General features: G+C 33.2%; 2 protein-coding genes and 5 pseudogenes across 7 annotated transcripts, besides 2 other annotated features; 3 read left to right on the top strand and 4 right to left on the bottom strand.

Moving 5' to 3' along the window:
• Positions 1-3,193: part of a mobile genetic element that runs on past the window's edge.
• On the bottom strand, positions 23-607 carry TVAGG3_1025990 (annotated as a pseudogene). Its single transcript has one exon. A coding segment is annotated over exon 1 (585 nt).
• Positions 799-1,199, bottom strand: TVAGG3_1026000 (annotated as a pseudogene). Its single transcript has one exon. A coding segment is annotated over exon 1 (401 nt).
• A 322-nt stretch (positions 3,194-3,515) lies between the features above and the next one.
• On the top strand, positions 3,516-4,308 carry TVAGG3_1026010 (annotated as a pseudogene). Its single transcript has one exon. A coding segment is annotated over exon 1 (793 nt).
• Positions 4,309-4,310: 2 nt separating this feature from the next.
• Positions 4,311-4,553, bottom strand: TVAGG3_1026020 (annotated as a pseudogene). Its single transcript has one exon. A coding segment is annotated over exon 1 (243 nt).
• Positions 4,554-5,071: 518 nt separating this feature from the next.
• TVAGG3_1026030 lies at positions 5,072-5,891 on the bottom strand (annotated as a pseudogene). The gene has a single exon. A coding segment is annotated over exon 1 (820 nt).
• A 1,191-nt stretch (positions 5,892-7,082) lies between these two features.
• Positions 7,083-7,853: a mobile genetic element.
• A 3,262-nt stretch (positions 7,854-11,115) lies between these two features.
• Positions 11,116-12,215, top strand: TVAGG3_1026050 (uncharacterized protein; the record flags this gene model as incomplete). Its single annotated transcript, XM_001305908.1, has 1 exon — positions 11,116-12,120. One exon carries the CDS (start codon positions 11,116-11,118, stop codon positions 12,118-12,120), a length of 1,005 nt encoding a protein of 334 aa, XP_001305909.1.
• A 54-nt stretch (positions 12,216-12,269) lies between these two features.
• TVAGG3_1026060 (uncharacterized protein) lies at positions 12,270-17,844 on the top strand (the record flags this gene model as incomplete). The annotated part of the gene is made up of 1 exon (XM_001305907.1): positions 12,270-17,564. One exon carries the CDS (start codon positions 12,270-12,272, stop codon positions 17,562-17,564), a length of 5,295 nt encoding a protein of 1,764 aa, XP_001305908.1.
• Positions 17,845-17,924: the final 80 nt, after the last annotated feature.

Here is a 17,924-nt window from a genome sequence, read left to right on the forward strand (position 1 = left end):
AAAATAAAAAAATGTTTTCTCTTTACTTTACATAACCACCGGCTACCATAAGTCTTTGACGCCAACCCATACCAGCTAATGAAGGTTGACTTGGTTTAGTCTCCAAACTAAACTTTGGTTTTGGTTTATCTTCAGTTTTTGGTTTTTCTTCTTCTATTGGTTTTTCGTCACTTTTCGGTTCATCTGACTTTACCTCACTTGCTGGTTCAGTTGTGTCGTCAACATCTTCATAAATGTCATATGCCATTTGTTTCTGTTTTCCTTTCAACTTTTTGTGTTTGTTTGTAAAGTTTAGAATATTTCGACTCTAAGTCAATGAGATGTTCTATAATGAACTGTTGGTCAGTGAAGTAAACTTTTCCATCTGTTGTCTCTTTAGTTCCTTCAGACTTCAATATTTTATTTGTGAGAGTCTGTTTCTTTTTTGAGATACTAGCCGTTCCATTTTTATGAAAAGTGACTTTGTAGTTAGGGTTTGTATTTCCAGACCTGCACTTTCTATTATTGAATTTTCTCTTCATCTGTAAGTTCTTTGACAGGTTTTGACAATGGTTCTGAACTTTTTGTTTGTGGTGTCAAATCTAACCGTTTCAACTTCTTCGGTCATTTCATCTCAGTAAAAAATTTTAGTTTGGTTTGTTTTCACTGGTTGTTGAGGTTTTTTAAGTCGTCTAAAACTTCCTGAGGTATAGGAAGAACTTGACAAACACGTGGTTGTGTAACTGCTGGAAGCCGACAAATCCATCTTGAACCATTTGTCTCAATGCTGTATTGTTCATTTCATCTCAGTAAAAAATTTTACATTCCCCACGTTTGAGGCGGTTGAGGTTGGTTGTTGTTTACCCACTGTTGTGCATGGTTATATCCTCTGTTAAAGAATCTTTCACCTTGGTCCATATAGTGCCCTGCTTGGTTATAGTAGTCATTTGCTTTGTTATAGTAGTTTCCTGCTTGTCTTCCTACATTGTCCATCCATCCTTGAACTTTTCCTCTTGTTTCAGGATTTGGAATAAGATTTGCTGCATCTCGTGCTACCTCCCAACCTTTCTGTACAGTTTGTATAATAGGTTGTGCTTTCTCTTTCAGTATACCTAATGTACTCAAAATCTTCCTTCCAATTCCAAATGCACCTCTGGCTAGTGTTCCACTGCGGGTAAAAATCTAGATGCGACTCCTGCTAATGCGCCAAATAAACCCATTTCTTATGGGTTAAAAATGACGAATTCAAACAAGGACCCGTATGTTTCTAAGGCAACAAAGAAAGCACTCATGGTAAAAATCTTTAGTTCAACACCAAATGCTTGGTTTATGGATATCTTGGAAAACATTCCGAGGTATAGAGAAGATGGACCACCATACTGGCTAATATTTGTCGGTCAAAACACAAGATACTGTGAAGCCATACATTATGGTCCAAAAATATTTTAGATGTGAAAACTGCTTTGACAATCTTCGTTGACAAATACCATCCAACAAAACTGACATCTGACTGTGAAAGTTCTTTCAAATCAGACGATATTAAAAACTATCTGCGTTCAAAAAATGTAAACCAATATTTCATTGTCGACCAAAACCATTCTGCTCTTGTGTCATTGACAGTTGTATAAAAATCTTAAGAGACTTAAACCAACCACAAGGTGGTGAAGCAAATGAAATGTCATATGACGACAAGTATAGACACTTCTCCATGGCAAAGATGAGACAAGTTTTAAATATTTACAATAGCCGTAAACAAAAAGGTTTGGGAAACCACTCCCCCGAAGAAATGAAAAACAACCCTGACTTAGAGAAAGACTATATATTTAATAGTTTAGTCAAAAGAGACAAACAAGAAAGAATGCCAGGCTTCAAACTTAAGAAAGGTGACAAAGTAAAAATAGAAATACCTAAACGCGACCCATATGAAAATACTATTGACTATGACAACAATGGGAACTCGACAGGTACTCACGTTCGTGTTCGTAAAAATAGAAGAAAGTATACAAGAGAATATTATGAAGTTTTAGGCAAACATGGCAAAATGTACAGACTGCAAGCAGAAGATAAAACTACTATTGTCAGACCTCGTTTCAAACTTGTCAAAGTTCAAGGTGGTATACTTTCAAAGACAGTTCTAACAAATTAAGACAACTCCTGACGAATATGCTAAAGAAGTTGAAAATGACGACTAAGCAATTCTATACCATGCGTAAACTGTATGTAAGGTGGCATGTAGTCTTTACTTTGTCCCGTTGTTGCGTATACCTGAAACGCGATGTAATTGGTTTCCTCCTCCCTCAGTGTTACTCCAGTAACAATCTATAGCAAACTTAAACGTTGTTTTTAACAATATATCCTTTACCTTTTGTCATTGATGACCAATCCCAATATCTATGCTTATGCCAACCTGCTTGAGATGTACTTAAATCTACGTAGTGACTATGCGCAGGTAAGTTTTCACCTGAAATCGTTTTACTTCCACCTGTTTCCTTTGAAGAGTTTGCACAATACAAAAACCTGTCGACTATTTGAGTCCAAGTTCCAAAACCAAGTACTACTTCTGGTTTGGTAGAGTTCATTGACGTGTAAATAGACCTATAGGATATACTGTTTGAAGTATTTCTGTCTTTAACGTTTGAAGCTCTGTTTTGTCAGCTTTTTATCATATAAATCTTGAGCAGTGAATTTAACTTGTTTCATCCTCCATGACATAGACATTTCTACATCTAATGTCTTTATCCGATGTTAAACCTTCTGGAAAGTTAGGAGGTTTAAAATATAATCCATCCCCACCAGTTTCTTCAATCGTTCCTAAAATACTTTCTATACCAACAGTTGAGAAGAAGGTATGTGTATGTCCAACGTCACTTTTCCTGTTTAAGGTTTCTTGTAAGTTTGTAATATTTGCAATGGTATGTGTATGTCCAACGTCACTTTTCCTGTTTAAGGTTTCTTGTAAGTTTGTAATATTTGCAATGGTATGTGTATGGTTCTTGTCAGCTTTAAGGTCTAAACATCCTGAAACCCACCCTGTATCGGCTTTAGTTTTTAAAATCTTTGTTGTCCGTTCATGGTACCATTCAACCCTTTCTATAATTTCATTGTCTTTTTCATCCACATATTCCTTATCTGCCTTCTTCACTAACGCACTAGCCATACGTGCTAACTCATCGTCAACATACTCTTTGTCAGCTTTGTTGTCAATATCTGCTTTCAAAAGAAGTTCATCTATAGGTTTCTCGTTTAAAGTTCTTTTTGTTGGATTTATACAAACAGTATGGTTCCTATTGTCTTGAAACAGAAACTCGTCTGTTAAAGGGTTTAATGTCAGTTTTAAGTTTCCTTCTTTCAATGACTCAGATATCTTAGAATAGTTTGAAAAGTTTGTTGTGTTCTTATTTAGAGCTTGCAAAATGAGTTGTCGGTTGTGTTGTATTTCTCTCATAGACGCTGTTTCATTCGACATTTTTATTCTAGATAAAATATGCTTCCAATAGAAAAAGAAACTTCTAGAGTTGCTACAACTAAACCATTAGATGAACTTTTTACGAATGTCGGTCAAAAGTTTGAGACAGAGACCGTAAAGCATGAAGGCTATCGTTTTGACTACCCCTTAAGATGGTTAAGACCCATCCGTCACAAAAAGCTATTGGCTTTCGTAGAATGAAGTTCATTTCAGAAGCCATACATGGTTTCCCATTTACGGTCGGTTTTGAAGTTCGATACTATAACAAAGAAAAACGTACGTATGAGAAATTTGAACAGGGAAACTTTTACAAGTGAATTTGCTTGTAAACTTAGAAACAACTCTTCAAGCTTTTCAAGAAAAAATAAACGATATCTATCTCGAATATGCAAACCAGTTTAACATTGACGAAGGAGAGTACCATCTCGATATTATATATGACAGGAAAAATGCAACTGTTGAATTCAATAGAATAGAAGACCTTGGAGAAAACGTTTATATTTCTACAAAATATATAAACTTGGCATGGTATAGGTTTCTGAGGATGTTAAATCAGCCTGCAGAATATCCAGTACACCCGGACTTTTATGAAGTCGAAAACCCTAATGGAACATATGAAAATGTTTTCGACTCAGATGCTATTATAGTTCATGCTTCATTTTCTGGTGCACAAAACTCTTTTTTATGCTTGGCAAATGACTTTTACGAAAACCTACAAAGCTATATGAACCACCGAGTGGAAGTATTTCAGACTTTCAAGTATGGTTTACAACAGATGGAAGAAAGAGAATAGTTCCATTATACCATGCGTTTTACTTAGAACTTAGTTTCATATACAACTACTATCGAACGGTAAAATATAATTTTAATACGGTTGAGGTGTTGGATTTGGTTGCCAACTAGACTGTGGTGAGGTTCAGGCTGTTGTATAACAGGAGCTTGTTCTTCTGGTTCAGGGTCTTTAGGTATAATACCAAACGAACTGACCTACTCTTTTACCAATATTTTTGACTCCGTTCCATACTCCTCTTCCGACAGATTTTATTCCATTCCATATACCTCTTCCAACTCTTCTGAAGAAGTTTCCAATACTACTGAAGAAGCCCATTTTACTATATGTAAAAATCTAATGTCCGCCTAGTCTCTTACGTTTCCTGTTGAGTTCCATAGCATTTTTAACTGGAGCTCATACATTCTATTTCTCCTCTGGTAGAAAACATACTCTGGGTCAACTCCTGTGTTCGCGTCATCTGCATAGAGTTGTTTATATCCACTTCAGGGTTTGTATAAAACTCTTTCCATCTCATATTTGCATACCATGGTGGCAAACCTAACGCAGCGTCATTTGACATGGCAGTTTGCATTTGTACATCTGTTGGCACTTGACCATAGTTTGCCATTGCAGTTTGTATTCTAACTTCATTTGGAATATTCTCTGGGTTTGGTTGTCCAGGTTGCTGTGCATTCGCTAAGTTCTGTGCGTCCATTTAATATTAGATAAAAATATCTCTTACGAGTACATATACTGAACATTTGCAGGCATTGGTTCATCTTCATATTCTCTGTACTTTTCTGCCACGTCAAATAAGTAAATGACACAATGGAAAAAACCTAAAACAAGTAGTCCTATTTCAAACCACATTTACTTACTAATAAAATTTCTTTGTTATGACACTTTTTCCGGTTTATAGGACCTCTCTCATATTCTATCTTATCGTATCTAAAATCATAGTCATGTATGTCCTCTAACCATCTCATGACACTTTCCAAACCACTTTTATCGGATGTAAAGTAAAAGCATGGATGGTTATGTAAAACGTCTAAAGTTTCTAAAGAGTCTCTCAAAGTCCAGTCTACTTGGTATTGAAAATCGTATGTGTTATAGAACGGTGGGTCTACTATAAAGAAAACATTTTCCTTGTTTTTATATATTTTCATACAACTCTGTCCAACGACATCTCACAAACTCTATACCCTCAGTATATTTTTCTATGTTCTCTTTGAAAACCTTTGTATAGTTAAGATATAAAACGTTTGACATAAGTGTTTCAATGTCATGAACTCTTATAGAACCACTATACAATAGTCTAGAAGATATACTATCCCAGTCAATATACTCTGCTTTTTTCAAAACCTCTCTGACAGTATTTTTCTTATCTAATGGTATACGTTCCATCTTGCCTATAGGTATCTTTTCTTTCAACTCACTCAATATTTTGTTTGTGTCTGGTATATGTTTGAGACGGTTCATATAGTTGTCGAAGTCATTGCATATAATCTTTGAGTTTGGGAATACGGTATGGCACAAATGAGATATATAGAAACTTCCACCGAACAAATCTACAAATGTTAGACCATTCGGTAGTTTCTTAAGTTCTCTCAATAGAATATCTTTACATCTACTCTTATTTCCAAAGAAGGGTAACGGTGGTTTTGTAAAATTCATTTTATATATATAATAAAAATGTTTTTCCCTGAAAAGTGACAGAAAAGTGACTGGGGCTAGAGGGCACGAAGTGCCTGGAAGCCCCAATACCTTTTTTTTTTCTTTTGAAATGGCGGAGACCTTCTGGCTGTGCCTCAGAGCCCCTAAAATATTTCAAAAGAAATATTTCTACCATTTCGTCGAAAGATTAATCTCTGACTATGTCCGAGATAGCATCACTCAGGCGAAAGTATTACGCCGAGAATACCGATAGAAGTTTCTATCTAGTATAAGCGCCAGTATTTAGAAGAAAACATCTAAAAAAATGAACTATTTGTTCCATTCAATTATCAATTTTTTTTGTGAAAAAAAGAAATTTTGAAATTATACTTATAATATTGTTAGCATATATAAAATAAACATTTTGGGAAAAATTATAAAATTTTCCAAAATTTACCATCGAAAATTTTCCCAAAAATTTTCAAAATTTCCCCAAATATCCATCAACATTTTTCCCAAAAAATTTCACAGGAAAGTTTGCCAAAGCGGAACCCAACTAATATGTTCAATTCATGAAAATTTTATTTTAATTTACTAGGTTTATATAAACTTTTGAACCTTTTATAATGTCTATAGCAACTCAAATCAATTGCAATTCATTAATTTATTTGTTTGAGACAAATCATTAATTTATTGATGACATCCACATTGTTAGCCTCTACAACTACTACAAGTTCGATGGCAATGTTTACCTTCTTCTTGAGTACTGTTCCTGTGATCTCCAACGCCTCATGAAGAGCGAAGAAGAGATCAATGAGGAAGTCATGTGCAAGTACATGCACGATGTTGTTCTTTGCATCAAGTCTCTCCACGACAACAACGTTGCTCACCACGACATCAAACCAAGCAACTTCCTTGTTGACAAATACGGTCGCATCAAATGCTGTGACTTCGGCCTTAGCAGTGTTTATGACTGTGACGATGTCCAGAGCAGTGTTCACAAAGGCACACTCCTTTTCATGTCACCAGAGATGCTCAGCATGACTCCATTCAACCCCATGAAGTCAGACATCTGGGCACTTGGTGTCACACTCTTCTTCATGGCCACCAAGACATACCCATTCATTGCCAGTGACGCAAGACTCCTCCTCAAAGTGATGAATGCTACTTCTTCTTTCCCTATTTTCGCTGTTAGAAACGCCCAACTTAGACGGGAACAGGACAAATTTGCCACACGGCACTTTTTTAAAAAAAATCAATGGAGCGGAGCGATACTCTGCTGCAGGAGCCCCAAGGCTCCCAATCATTACGAAAGGGAGCCTCAGGGCTCCTGAGAATCCATCAGCAGAGGCCTTTTCATTTAGCCTCTGCTGATCAAAGATTCGGCGAAGCCATTCTTCGTCTCAGGAGCCCCAAGGCTCCCAATCATTACGAAAGGGAGCCTCAGGGCTCTTGAGAATCCATCAGCAGAGGCCTTTTCATTTGGCCTCTGCTGATCAAAGATTCGGCGAAGCCATTCTTCGTCTCAGGAGCCCCAAGGCTCCCAATCATTACGAAAGGGAGCCTCAGGGCTCCTGAGAAACCTCTTTGAGAAGGTTTTCTTAAAGAAAACCTTCTCAAAGATGATTGTCAGCATTCACTCAAAATCTACCAAGAGTTTCAAAGTTTCAAATCTATCTGAAATGAAGCTTTGAATCTCTTGTATATCTAATTGTAGAGGTACCTTTTCAAAATGTCTTCTATTGATTAAATTTAATCAGTAAAAGTCATTTTGAAAAGGTACATCTCTATAATTGCTATTGAGCATTCACTCTTGGAACCTTGGAGCTCTTGTGTAGTGCATGAAAACTCCAAGATTCTAGCATAAAACATATATCATAGACATAATTTCTTCAAATATAATTTAAGGTTATTTTTTAAAATTAGAAAAGTGTAATTTAAGGTTATTGAAAAAGTGACAGTTGGCAAATTTGTCCCGCACTCCAACTTAGACAGGTAATCCTTAGGTGCTTAGACCTCAAGCCAGAAAAGAGACCAACAATCAATGAACTCCTCGAAATGCCTTTCTTCCAGAACTGCAGAAAGTTATACCGTAATGGAATTTTTGTCGGTAGATCACCCGGTAACTCAAATCCTTTAATTGTAAGGCCGAAATTCCAATCGGAAAGCAGAATATTCTCAAAGGGCATGTCAGTAATCAACAGCAGACGTGTTGCTACATCAATGTCTTCAAATCCTCTCCGACCTTAATTTTTATCCAATTTGTCTATGTTTATTTTGTTTTATATTATAAAATTTACCATGCTTGTATTGTTTGAATTAAGAATATACTTTATCACAGTCATTTGGATATGAAATTATCCCTGTAATTTTGCAAGACCCATAATTTTGGCAAAATGGATTTGCAGTATGATTTTCTAACCAGTAGATAGTGATTCTGAGATAGAAATGCTGATGCATATGACTGTATTATTATTGAATTATTTCAAACTCGGTGGAGTAAACGATTTCACTATCAACAATCATATCTAAACCCAATATTAATAAAAATACATACGTGAAAATAAATGGCATTTAGATCGTTAATTTCAAATTTTTACTTTTTCAATTTATTGAAAGAAGAATAAAAAATTGAGATATGACGTAAAATCACTCCCGGTTTCTATCTCCCATTTTTATTTTCTTCAAAAAACACAATGTATATACAATGGCAGAGATAGATTTCATAAAATATGATCTTGAAATCAACTGGGTAAATTTCCAATCGAAAATGTACTTATCCTCCAACCTAAAAGGAATTTATCTTTAAATCATATTACAATATCTCAGTTATTTTTTGTGGAATAATTCGCTAAAAGTGAATCTAAAAAAATATTGAATTTTCAAATGTGGATGATATCCTGTTTATTAATAGATGCATTGTTAGAACACATTTATTTTTGGAATAAGGTTTATTGCTCATGTAGTTGCACAGAATCTCAATAGACAAAAGACCGTTCATTTAGTTGATGAAATCGCTTATATTTTCTCTTATATTGCTCAACGAATATCAATACCTAGGTGAAAAAGCATATGATATTAACTGTAAATTAATATTAACATAAACAATTTATACAAACAATTACTTTCGAGCGATACATGGACGACATATTACCATCTTATGTGGGATTAAAGAATTTCTTTCTAATCTATAAGGAAGATTGAAGCGCAAAGAATGGGTCGGGGCCATGAAAACTTCATGAGATCTGGCTGTTAAGAATTTACTGGATTTGGTCAGTTTTGTTGTAGAAACTTTATCAAAATAAGGCATTTGCAATAATTCTTCAATGGTTGCTCGCTTTTCTGGGTCGATTTTTGATTATGGTCATGACATGCTTTTATCGCAACCAATATATCATGGCAATACTTTCTCATAACTTCTTCATCAATTTCTATATCATCTTTCAATAGTGTTTGTAGATCATTTGGACAATATTCCATCAACATGTATACGTAGCTATCAAATTTATAACAATTATATAAGTTGATTGTATTTGGATGATCTAAGTTTGTTAAACAGTCTATTTCTGCTTGATTAAATCTTTGTTCCGGAATCTTCTTCAATGCAAAATATGTTTGATACTGGATTGAAAACACGAGATATATAACGCCAAAACCTCCTTGGGCTATCACACTTTCATAAATTAAACCTAATTCTTGAAAGTGCAATATCTCTTTCTCTTCCATTGAAATTTGACCATATCAAAAGTTGTAAATTTTAAAGATCGGCAAAGTTAACTAATTAATAAAGATAAGCAAAAATAATCTAACCAACTTGTGAAAAGCTCGTTTGGAATTTGAGTGTTTTAAACCATTTTTAAATTAAATTTAATGATATGGGACAGTAAACAATAAAATAATTAAATTAAAGGTTTGTTTTTGATTTGAATTCTCAGAATGGTGATTTTACATTCTAAACAATATTGAACTTTTGAATACTTCTAGATTATAGAGTAATTTCTAATGATAATAGATTTTACGCAGAGTATGAACAACAAACGAGTTGCAAAATTCTTTTGTATAGTATTCAAAATTTGTATTCTTCTACGATAAGAATAAAATCGATTTAAAACAACTTTTCAAAAAATTACAGTCAGAGTAGTTAAAACCCTATTAATATATATTAGTATATAAATTGAGGTAAAATTTCAATAATTAATAAACGAATTATGACAGAAATTTAATTTTTGACGCTTTCAAATATTTCAGGTTATATTATTGTCACAATTATTTTGCCGCATACCAGCTATCAAATTCTTATAATTACTGAACCCTTATTGCTATCGTTTGAAATTTTCAAAAGATTCTGTCGTTTCCCCCTCAAACTTAAAATCTTGGCATTTCAATTTGCATTATTTTTAATTTTTCAATCATGCATTCATGTTCCCAACAGTACAATAAAAACAGTTATAAAACCAAATTCAATTTTATGAACTTTTAGAAAAAGTTATTAATAAATCGTTTATTATATCATTAAATAATTAAATATTGAATTTTTGATTAAATTTTGATTACAATTTGTAAATTTGCTTTCCTAAATTCCCTTGTAACTGCAATTATCAACGAGATATATTTCCCCTATCTTTTTACTTATTAAAATTATTTCAAATCATTTTTTTTTAAATCTGTAAAGTTAAACACACGACCATTTTTATGCCCATTTCTCTATATTTATCTACCAATTGTTCAACTTTTAACATAGTTTGCATTTCATTTGAAAATTCTAATTTTAATTTGGAATAAAACTGGATTTATTACATAAAATATTCTATGAATTCAGACTCTTATCAATAATCGGATGCATACATTAATTGCAATCAATTTTTCTTTCCTTCTGGAACTAATCTTGGGGTTTTGATATTTAGGCAACTCATTTTACATATAAAAATTCATTGTCTCATCATGCAGATATGAAATTTATTCAGATTTTCATTTTGACTGATCTGAAATTAAACGTTTATTGTCAATATCTACCAATTGAACAAACGACAATGTACCAAATATACTTACAATAAATTGATTACATAATAATCATTACCATGACAGATTTTTATCCTTACACCAACTGAAGTTACTACTCAAGCGTCACTTTTTTGAATTAGAATAATCTAACTATGCAATTGGTAACTATATGAACAGCAATTTAGCATCATTTTCCAAAATGGTATCGTTTTTGTTAGTATTCAAAATTTTCTCAATTGAATCAATGAATATTAACCTTACTACTCCTGGTCAAACCAGTCAATTAACTAATCTTACAACAACCGAAGAAAACTCTACAATCTTTATAGAGGATGGCCTGCTTATGATTTCTGATATGAAGGAACTTAAAAAGAGATTCAAGCGCGAAAAGCTTAAACAGACACAAACTCAAGCTACCCAAGTTATGGAGCCAGCACCGATGCTATTAAATATGAATGATTCTCCAAAAATTAAGAAACGAATTATCAAAAGAAAGAGAAAGCTTCATAGAACCCCCGGAAACCATGAAAAAACAGGTAAGCTACCAACTCCTCCAGCTAAAATTCGTGAATGCTCAGATTTTATTCCAAAACTTGATTCGCCAAGAAGAAATAGTAACAATAGCCCTAAAAAACATTCTAAGAAACATCATAAAAACAAACATGCAGCTTCATTATCCAGATTAAGCCCTATACCCAAAATAAATAATGATAAATTTGATTTCCCTCCACCACCGAAGCCTAATTCCATGTTCAGATCTAGTAGCAATAACAATATACTGAATGACGAGCATGACAAAGTACATGGACATCATAATAGGACAGAATCGGCTGAATTTAGAGAAAGAAAGGGAATGATCAGCAAACATGACTCAATGATATTCTTTAAGAAACCAACTATACCATTAAGCGCCTCTGCACAAGCTTCTCTTAATTTAATAACAACAGGATTACATAGATCTCCAATGCCAATGATTCCAACTATACCAAAAGTTCCAAAGCCATTAGTTACTTGCGTAGATGATGTTACTCTCGATGCAACGCCGAGAAACTCATTTTCTCCAAAAACTCTTGGAAAACGCTCGACAAGACGAAAAGCAAAGTCAGAAGCATTACTAGTATCTCCTGTCCCGCAGTGGCCACAATTTCAAGTTGATCTTCTTCAATTGCCAGATGATTCGGAAATTGAGCTCGCTGCATCCAAGAAATACAACATATCCTTACTAGTTAAGAGCGTTAAGGAGCAGTGATCTATTAAAACTGTTTGGTTTGGAGAATTTTTGATATGATAATCGCCATCACACAAAATTATTATAATTTTTATTAATTATAATAGTTGAAGAACCCATTTACACTAAAATTTAGAATTTTTGTTTTTTTATAAAATTTTTTATCCGTTATGAACTCCCGTTTTCTCCCTGGACGGGATAAGGAAGTAAAACAGGGATTAGACACCGTTAGGAAGCTTGTACCTGTTGAAAATGCACAAGAAAATTCTGCCCGTATTCGAGAATCAATACCATCCAATTGGATATACAACGAAAAATATGTAAATAACGTTTGGGAGGATCTTGAACAATATACAAAGAAAAATATTCAATCTGCATACGCAGAACAAAATCCTTTCAAGCAAATTGATGATTCAGCTTCTAAAATTAGACAGATAATAGCTACTTTTGAATCACAAGATGAAGAGTTTATACTTAATTTCATGAATATTCTCGGTGAATCAGATGATTTTTCTGGCTCAAGTTTCGATTCAGATGCGATTTTCTTCGAAGCTCGTTCAAGATTACAAGATATGATTGACCAACACGTAGATTTTACCGTACGAGAAGGAAAACTACTCGAATCTATGGTTTTGTGGTATAAATTACAAAAGAATATGAAAATTGACGATTCAGATCAATTTACTGTTGACGAAATGAAGAAATACGACATTAAAAGACTACAAGATACTCTTGATGAACTAAATCGTATGAAAGAAGCAAGAGCTGAAGAGGCAACCTCATTACATCACGACATTGTCAGCAATTTAAGAGACAAAGTTAATGAATACCAAACACAACTTACTCAGAAAGAACTTCAGCTCTCGCAAATGCAACAAGAATCATCCAGAAACTTGAAAAATAAAAGAAGATCATCAAGAACTCCAACAAGAGCTTTGCAAACCGATGACGAGTTTCAAGACCAGCAAAGGAAGATCTTAGAACTCAATTCTCAAGTATCAAAACTCAAACAAGCCCTTATGGAAGTTTCTCAAAACGCAAAACCAGTTGAAGAAGCTCAAGAAATACTAAATAAAATTCCAGATCCTCTTCAATCTGAACAACCAACTATTGATCTTTCTGTAGCTAAAGAACTTGATTTCGAGAACAGAATAAAGAGTCTTAATGAACAACTAAAATCCGTGAAAGATGATTATAAAAACACAAGAGAACAATTTATGAAATCAAAACAAAACGAATTGTTATTAGAGAAGAAATTAGATGCTGCTGAACGACAAAAGAAATCATTAGAGTCACAACAAAACACATTACAAAAGAAATTGGACCAATTAGAAGCAAGTTTCAATGAAAGACTTGAAAATGCTAAAAATACAAATCCAAAATCAATCAAAGATGATGATAACTCTGCTTCAGAAATCATCAAAAAATATGAAGCAAAAATACAAGCAATGAATGAAACTAATCAATCAATGATTAAATCAATTGAAGAGTCATATAATACTAAACTCAAAGCACAGATGCAAACAATAACAAATGCTTTGAATAATGGTGATGCGAAGTCTGCTTTCGAAGAAACAACAAGGCAATTAAACATCCAACTTGAAAAAGCAAAAGTTGATGCAGAAAAAGTTGTAAGTGAAATGAAACAAAAAACTTCAGAACAATTAATGACAATGTCCAAACATTATGAAAATCTTTTGAGAAAGAAAACTCATGATATGGAAGCAATTCGTAATTCTGTTGATTCTGAAATCAAAAACAGATTGTTTGAAATCAGATTGGAATATGATGAGAAAACAAATCAAAAAATACTCCAAGAACAAGGAAAATATCAAACAGAAATAACTGAATTGAAAAACGGTTTATTAAAAGAAATTGACATTTTACAAAATAAATTGACAGATGTAACTCATCAAAAAGATGCTTACAAATCAATTCTAATCAATTCAGATCTCCTTGAAAGTGAAGAAGAGGAGGATATGGATGAAGATAAAACAAAAACTGATGATGACGTTCTCCAAAATTCTCTTTTAGCTTTGAAAGAAAGAGAAATTGAACAAAAAGTATCAGAAAAATACCAAATTCTTTTGAAAACACAACAAGAATTGTTGATGGATTCTAAGAAATGGGAATTAGAACAAGCAAGGATCTTCTTAGAAAACAAATACGATGATTACTTGCAAGATTTTAGAGTCAAAATTGCTGATGCTGTTCATAAAATTTATGATGAATCTCCTCATGACAATGTCGTTCTTGAGAAGCTGTTAATATCTGTTTTAGATCTTGTTGATAATGACAAGAAATTCGATAAACCAAAGAGTGAAAAAAGACCAGGAAATGAACCAACAATTCCTGTCCATGAAGTTGAAAGAAAAATGAATGAATTGACACAAAAAGTTGTTGAACTTAGCTCGGAAAACGAAATCCTTAGGAAATTTGCAAGCTCTAAATCAGATAGTAAAGATGTTATGGCAAAAATAGAAGAACAATCAAAGAAAATTGGAGAATTAACAAAAGAAAACTTGGATTTACAGAAAGAAATCAATGTTTTGTCATCGAAAGTTAATGCCCCTGTTGTTTCTCATGCAGCAACATCAAGAGAATTCCCTAAGCTAAAAGTTATTGATAAAGAAACTCAAACACTTGATTATAAACCAAACGTGACAATTAAAACGGATAAAATTAATACAAATCAATATCCGTCACTTTCCATTACAACTTCTCAATTATTTAACCTTAATTCAAACAATGATGATTTCTCTATGCATGCAGAGTGTTTGCATTGCCATAATGTATTTGGTTTCGAACCAGGTGATGTTCAGCATAAACTTGCAATGAGTTCTATTATTTCTTGTCCAATTTGCAGAAAGATGATGACTTTGCAAGATAATTTCGACGATAAAAACGGTTTAAGTAATTTGTTGTTAGATGAAACAAATCTTGACAATGTAATTAATATAGAAGAAAATGATAAGAAGCCACCAATCCAAATTTCAGATGAATTAAACAATTTTTCAGTTCCTCCAACACAAAGAGAGAAAGTTGAACTTCAAATTGATTTATCTCATGAAAATCATCAAAGTTCTCACTCCACAGCCAGAAGACAATCAACAAACGAAGAGAACGTATCATCAGGACGCCGTTCTTCTTTGGCAGATAGTGGAGAAATAGTTCCAGAAACTCCTTTAATTAACGAAATCCCTCAAAACGAAAAAAGAGAAGAAAATCAAAAACCAAATACCGAGGAAATCAAACCACAAAAAATCGAAAATGTTCCTGATCCGCAACTCCAGAAACTTGTTGAGAACAACACTGTGCTTCAAAAGAAGTTGATGCTTGCTGCACAAGCACTTAAAGACATGGAAAGACAATATAATGAAAGAGTTTCGTTTATGGAAAACAAAATCAACGAAATGCAAAAAGATTTCATCAGACAGAACCAATTGGCAATACAGGCATCGAAAGAACTTCCTCCCACTCAAGAAGGAAATGAACAAAAGAAGTACACAGTCAATAAAATTTATTCTCATGTCAGAGAGATTAAAAGTGTCATGAATTTCGACATTAATATGCCAAATCCTCCACCAAAATCACAGGAGCAAATGATAGATATAGCAGAAAACGCTTTGTTCGTAATGAAAGAAAAAATTGATGATAAAACAAAACCAGTAACTGTTAAAGGAGACTTGAACGGATTGCATCAAAAAATGACTAATTTCAGCTTGGAATTTGCTGGAATTAAAGGAACATTTAAACAATTTGTGAAGAAGACAAACGAGAAAAACAAAGAGTTGGCCGACCAACTAAAGGATTATCTTCTCAAATTCACAAAACAAAAGTCAAAGGAAGTTGAGAATTTACAGAAAGAAAAAGAAAGATTGAACAAAGATATAGAAAGATTGAACCAAACAATCAAAGAAAGGGAGAGGTTTATGAATAGTTTAAGAGACGAATTGGATAAAACAAGGAATGAAAATGATGATTTAAGAGAAGAAATACAAAGTTCTTTGACGGAAGTTCAAAAATTACAACTTTCAAGAGGTGAAAAATCACAACTGTTTAAGATAATGCAAGAAACAGAGTTAGACAGAGAAAAGCATATTGATTTGTTGACAGAAGATGTTGTCTCTGCTAAGAAAGAAGTTAATAAGATGCAGAATAATATGCAATCCTTGGAGAACCAAAACATACAGTTGAAAGACCAAATTATCACCGAAATTGAAAATCCGAAAAATGTTAAATCATCAAGAAGTGACAAAATGTCTAAGATTGAAGAAGAAACAAAACTCGATTTCGTTCCAAGTTTCGTTGTTTTCTCAACAAAAATGAAGATGAACAATGGCTTCGCTTTGGTTTCTAAAAATGAAATGAAAAACAAAAATTATTTCAATTCCCAACCTTTATTGATACAAACTGAAGATGATTCAAACGTTGTTTCAGCCAAAATACAGACACCGAAACATACAACTATCAAAGTATTAACTAGACCAAACCAAAGCCTAAGAATCACAACAGCAAAAACTGTTTCTCGGCCATTGAAAAATGTATTTCCAAGACCAATCTCTCCAAATATACAAAGCACAAGAGATGATGATGTCGTTCAATTCGACACGTTAATTCCTTTGACAGTTGATGATACTTCTTCATCTGTTATCGCTTATGTAACTCACTACGTGAAACAAAATGTTCCAAAGAATGACAGGAATAAGTCACTTCTTCTTCCAACACCTATTGATACAAGTGAAGCAAAGACAGCTATAGTTTCTTCACGCTCTAAAGGCAGCATTATAAAGCCACCTGAAACAAATCAAGCTCCTCAAACAATTGTTGTTGAGAAACCGGCAACAAATAGGTCAAAGAGTCCTAATGATAGGGAAGCTAATTTAGAAAAAAGAATCAAACAATTAGAACGTGTTATATCTGATAAAAGTAATGAAATTTGTACTTGTAATGACAAGATACACGAACTTAATGTTTTTGTTTTCAAAATTAAACAGGAAATCATCAAAATTGCTCGTCAGAAAAAGAAGAGTGACATGATGCTTGAATCTTCCAAGAGGCAACTTTCAAAGGCCATGGATCACTTGGTAGAAAGAGACAGGCACATTTCTGATTTGAAGAAGATTATTTCTGATTTCAGGAAGATCGCAGAAAGCCTCAAACAAGAGAAACAAATTAGTTCGTCAAGAACTACTTATTCCGGAAGAGACGATATTGTTCTCTTAAATTCTCTTTCATATGCAAAGATGGCTGATAATGAAATGAGATCTCTCGAGAGATGGAACTTGAGGAGAAAGAAGATTTTGGATGAAGAAAGAGACAAATTAATGAGAACATTGAGAGCAATTCGTTTGTTAGATGAAACTCCAATCAAACAGGATTTGGTGACCGTAACTTCCCAAAGATCTCCTTCAAAAGAAAAAAGAACAACTGTTACTCCAAACGCAAAAGAAATGATCAAGTAATTTTATTTTTATATATTTTTATTGTTTGTTTATTATTATTTTTAGAAAAATAAATTGGATACATATCTTTATGTTTGTATACACTTAATTTCTCTTTTTGTTAATGAAGAGCATAATATGATGCTTCAGTTCGACCTAATTAACTTCAACTAAATTTTGCCGTCAGGCTGACACTTCTGAAAAATAAAAATAAACTTAACGGAATCAGACACAAGAATAGACTGTAATAAATTAATGGAGAAAACATTCGAATAACAGACAAAGCTGTGACATGATTCTTCCATCCCAAAATTAAATAATAAAAAAAAATAATTTTTAAAACCTTTCTTCCTAATATCATTATAATCAATTTGATTCTTA

The sequence above is a fragment of the Trichomonas vaginalis genome, chromosome I, assembly GCF_026262505.1.
Source record: "Trichomonas vaginalis G3 chromosome I, whole genome shotgun sequence".
NCBI lineage: Eukaryota > Parabasalia > Trichomonadida > Trichomonadidae > Trichomonas > Trichomonas vaginalis.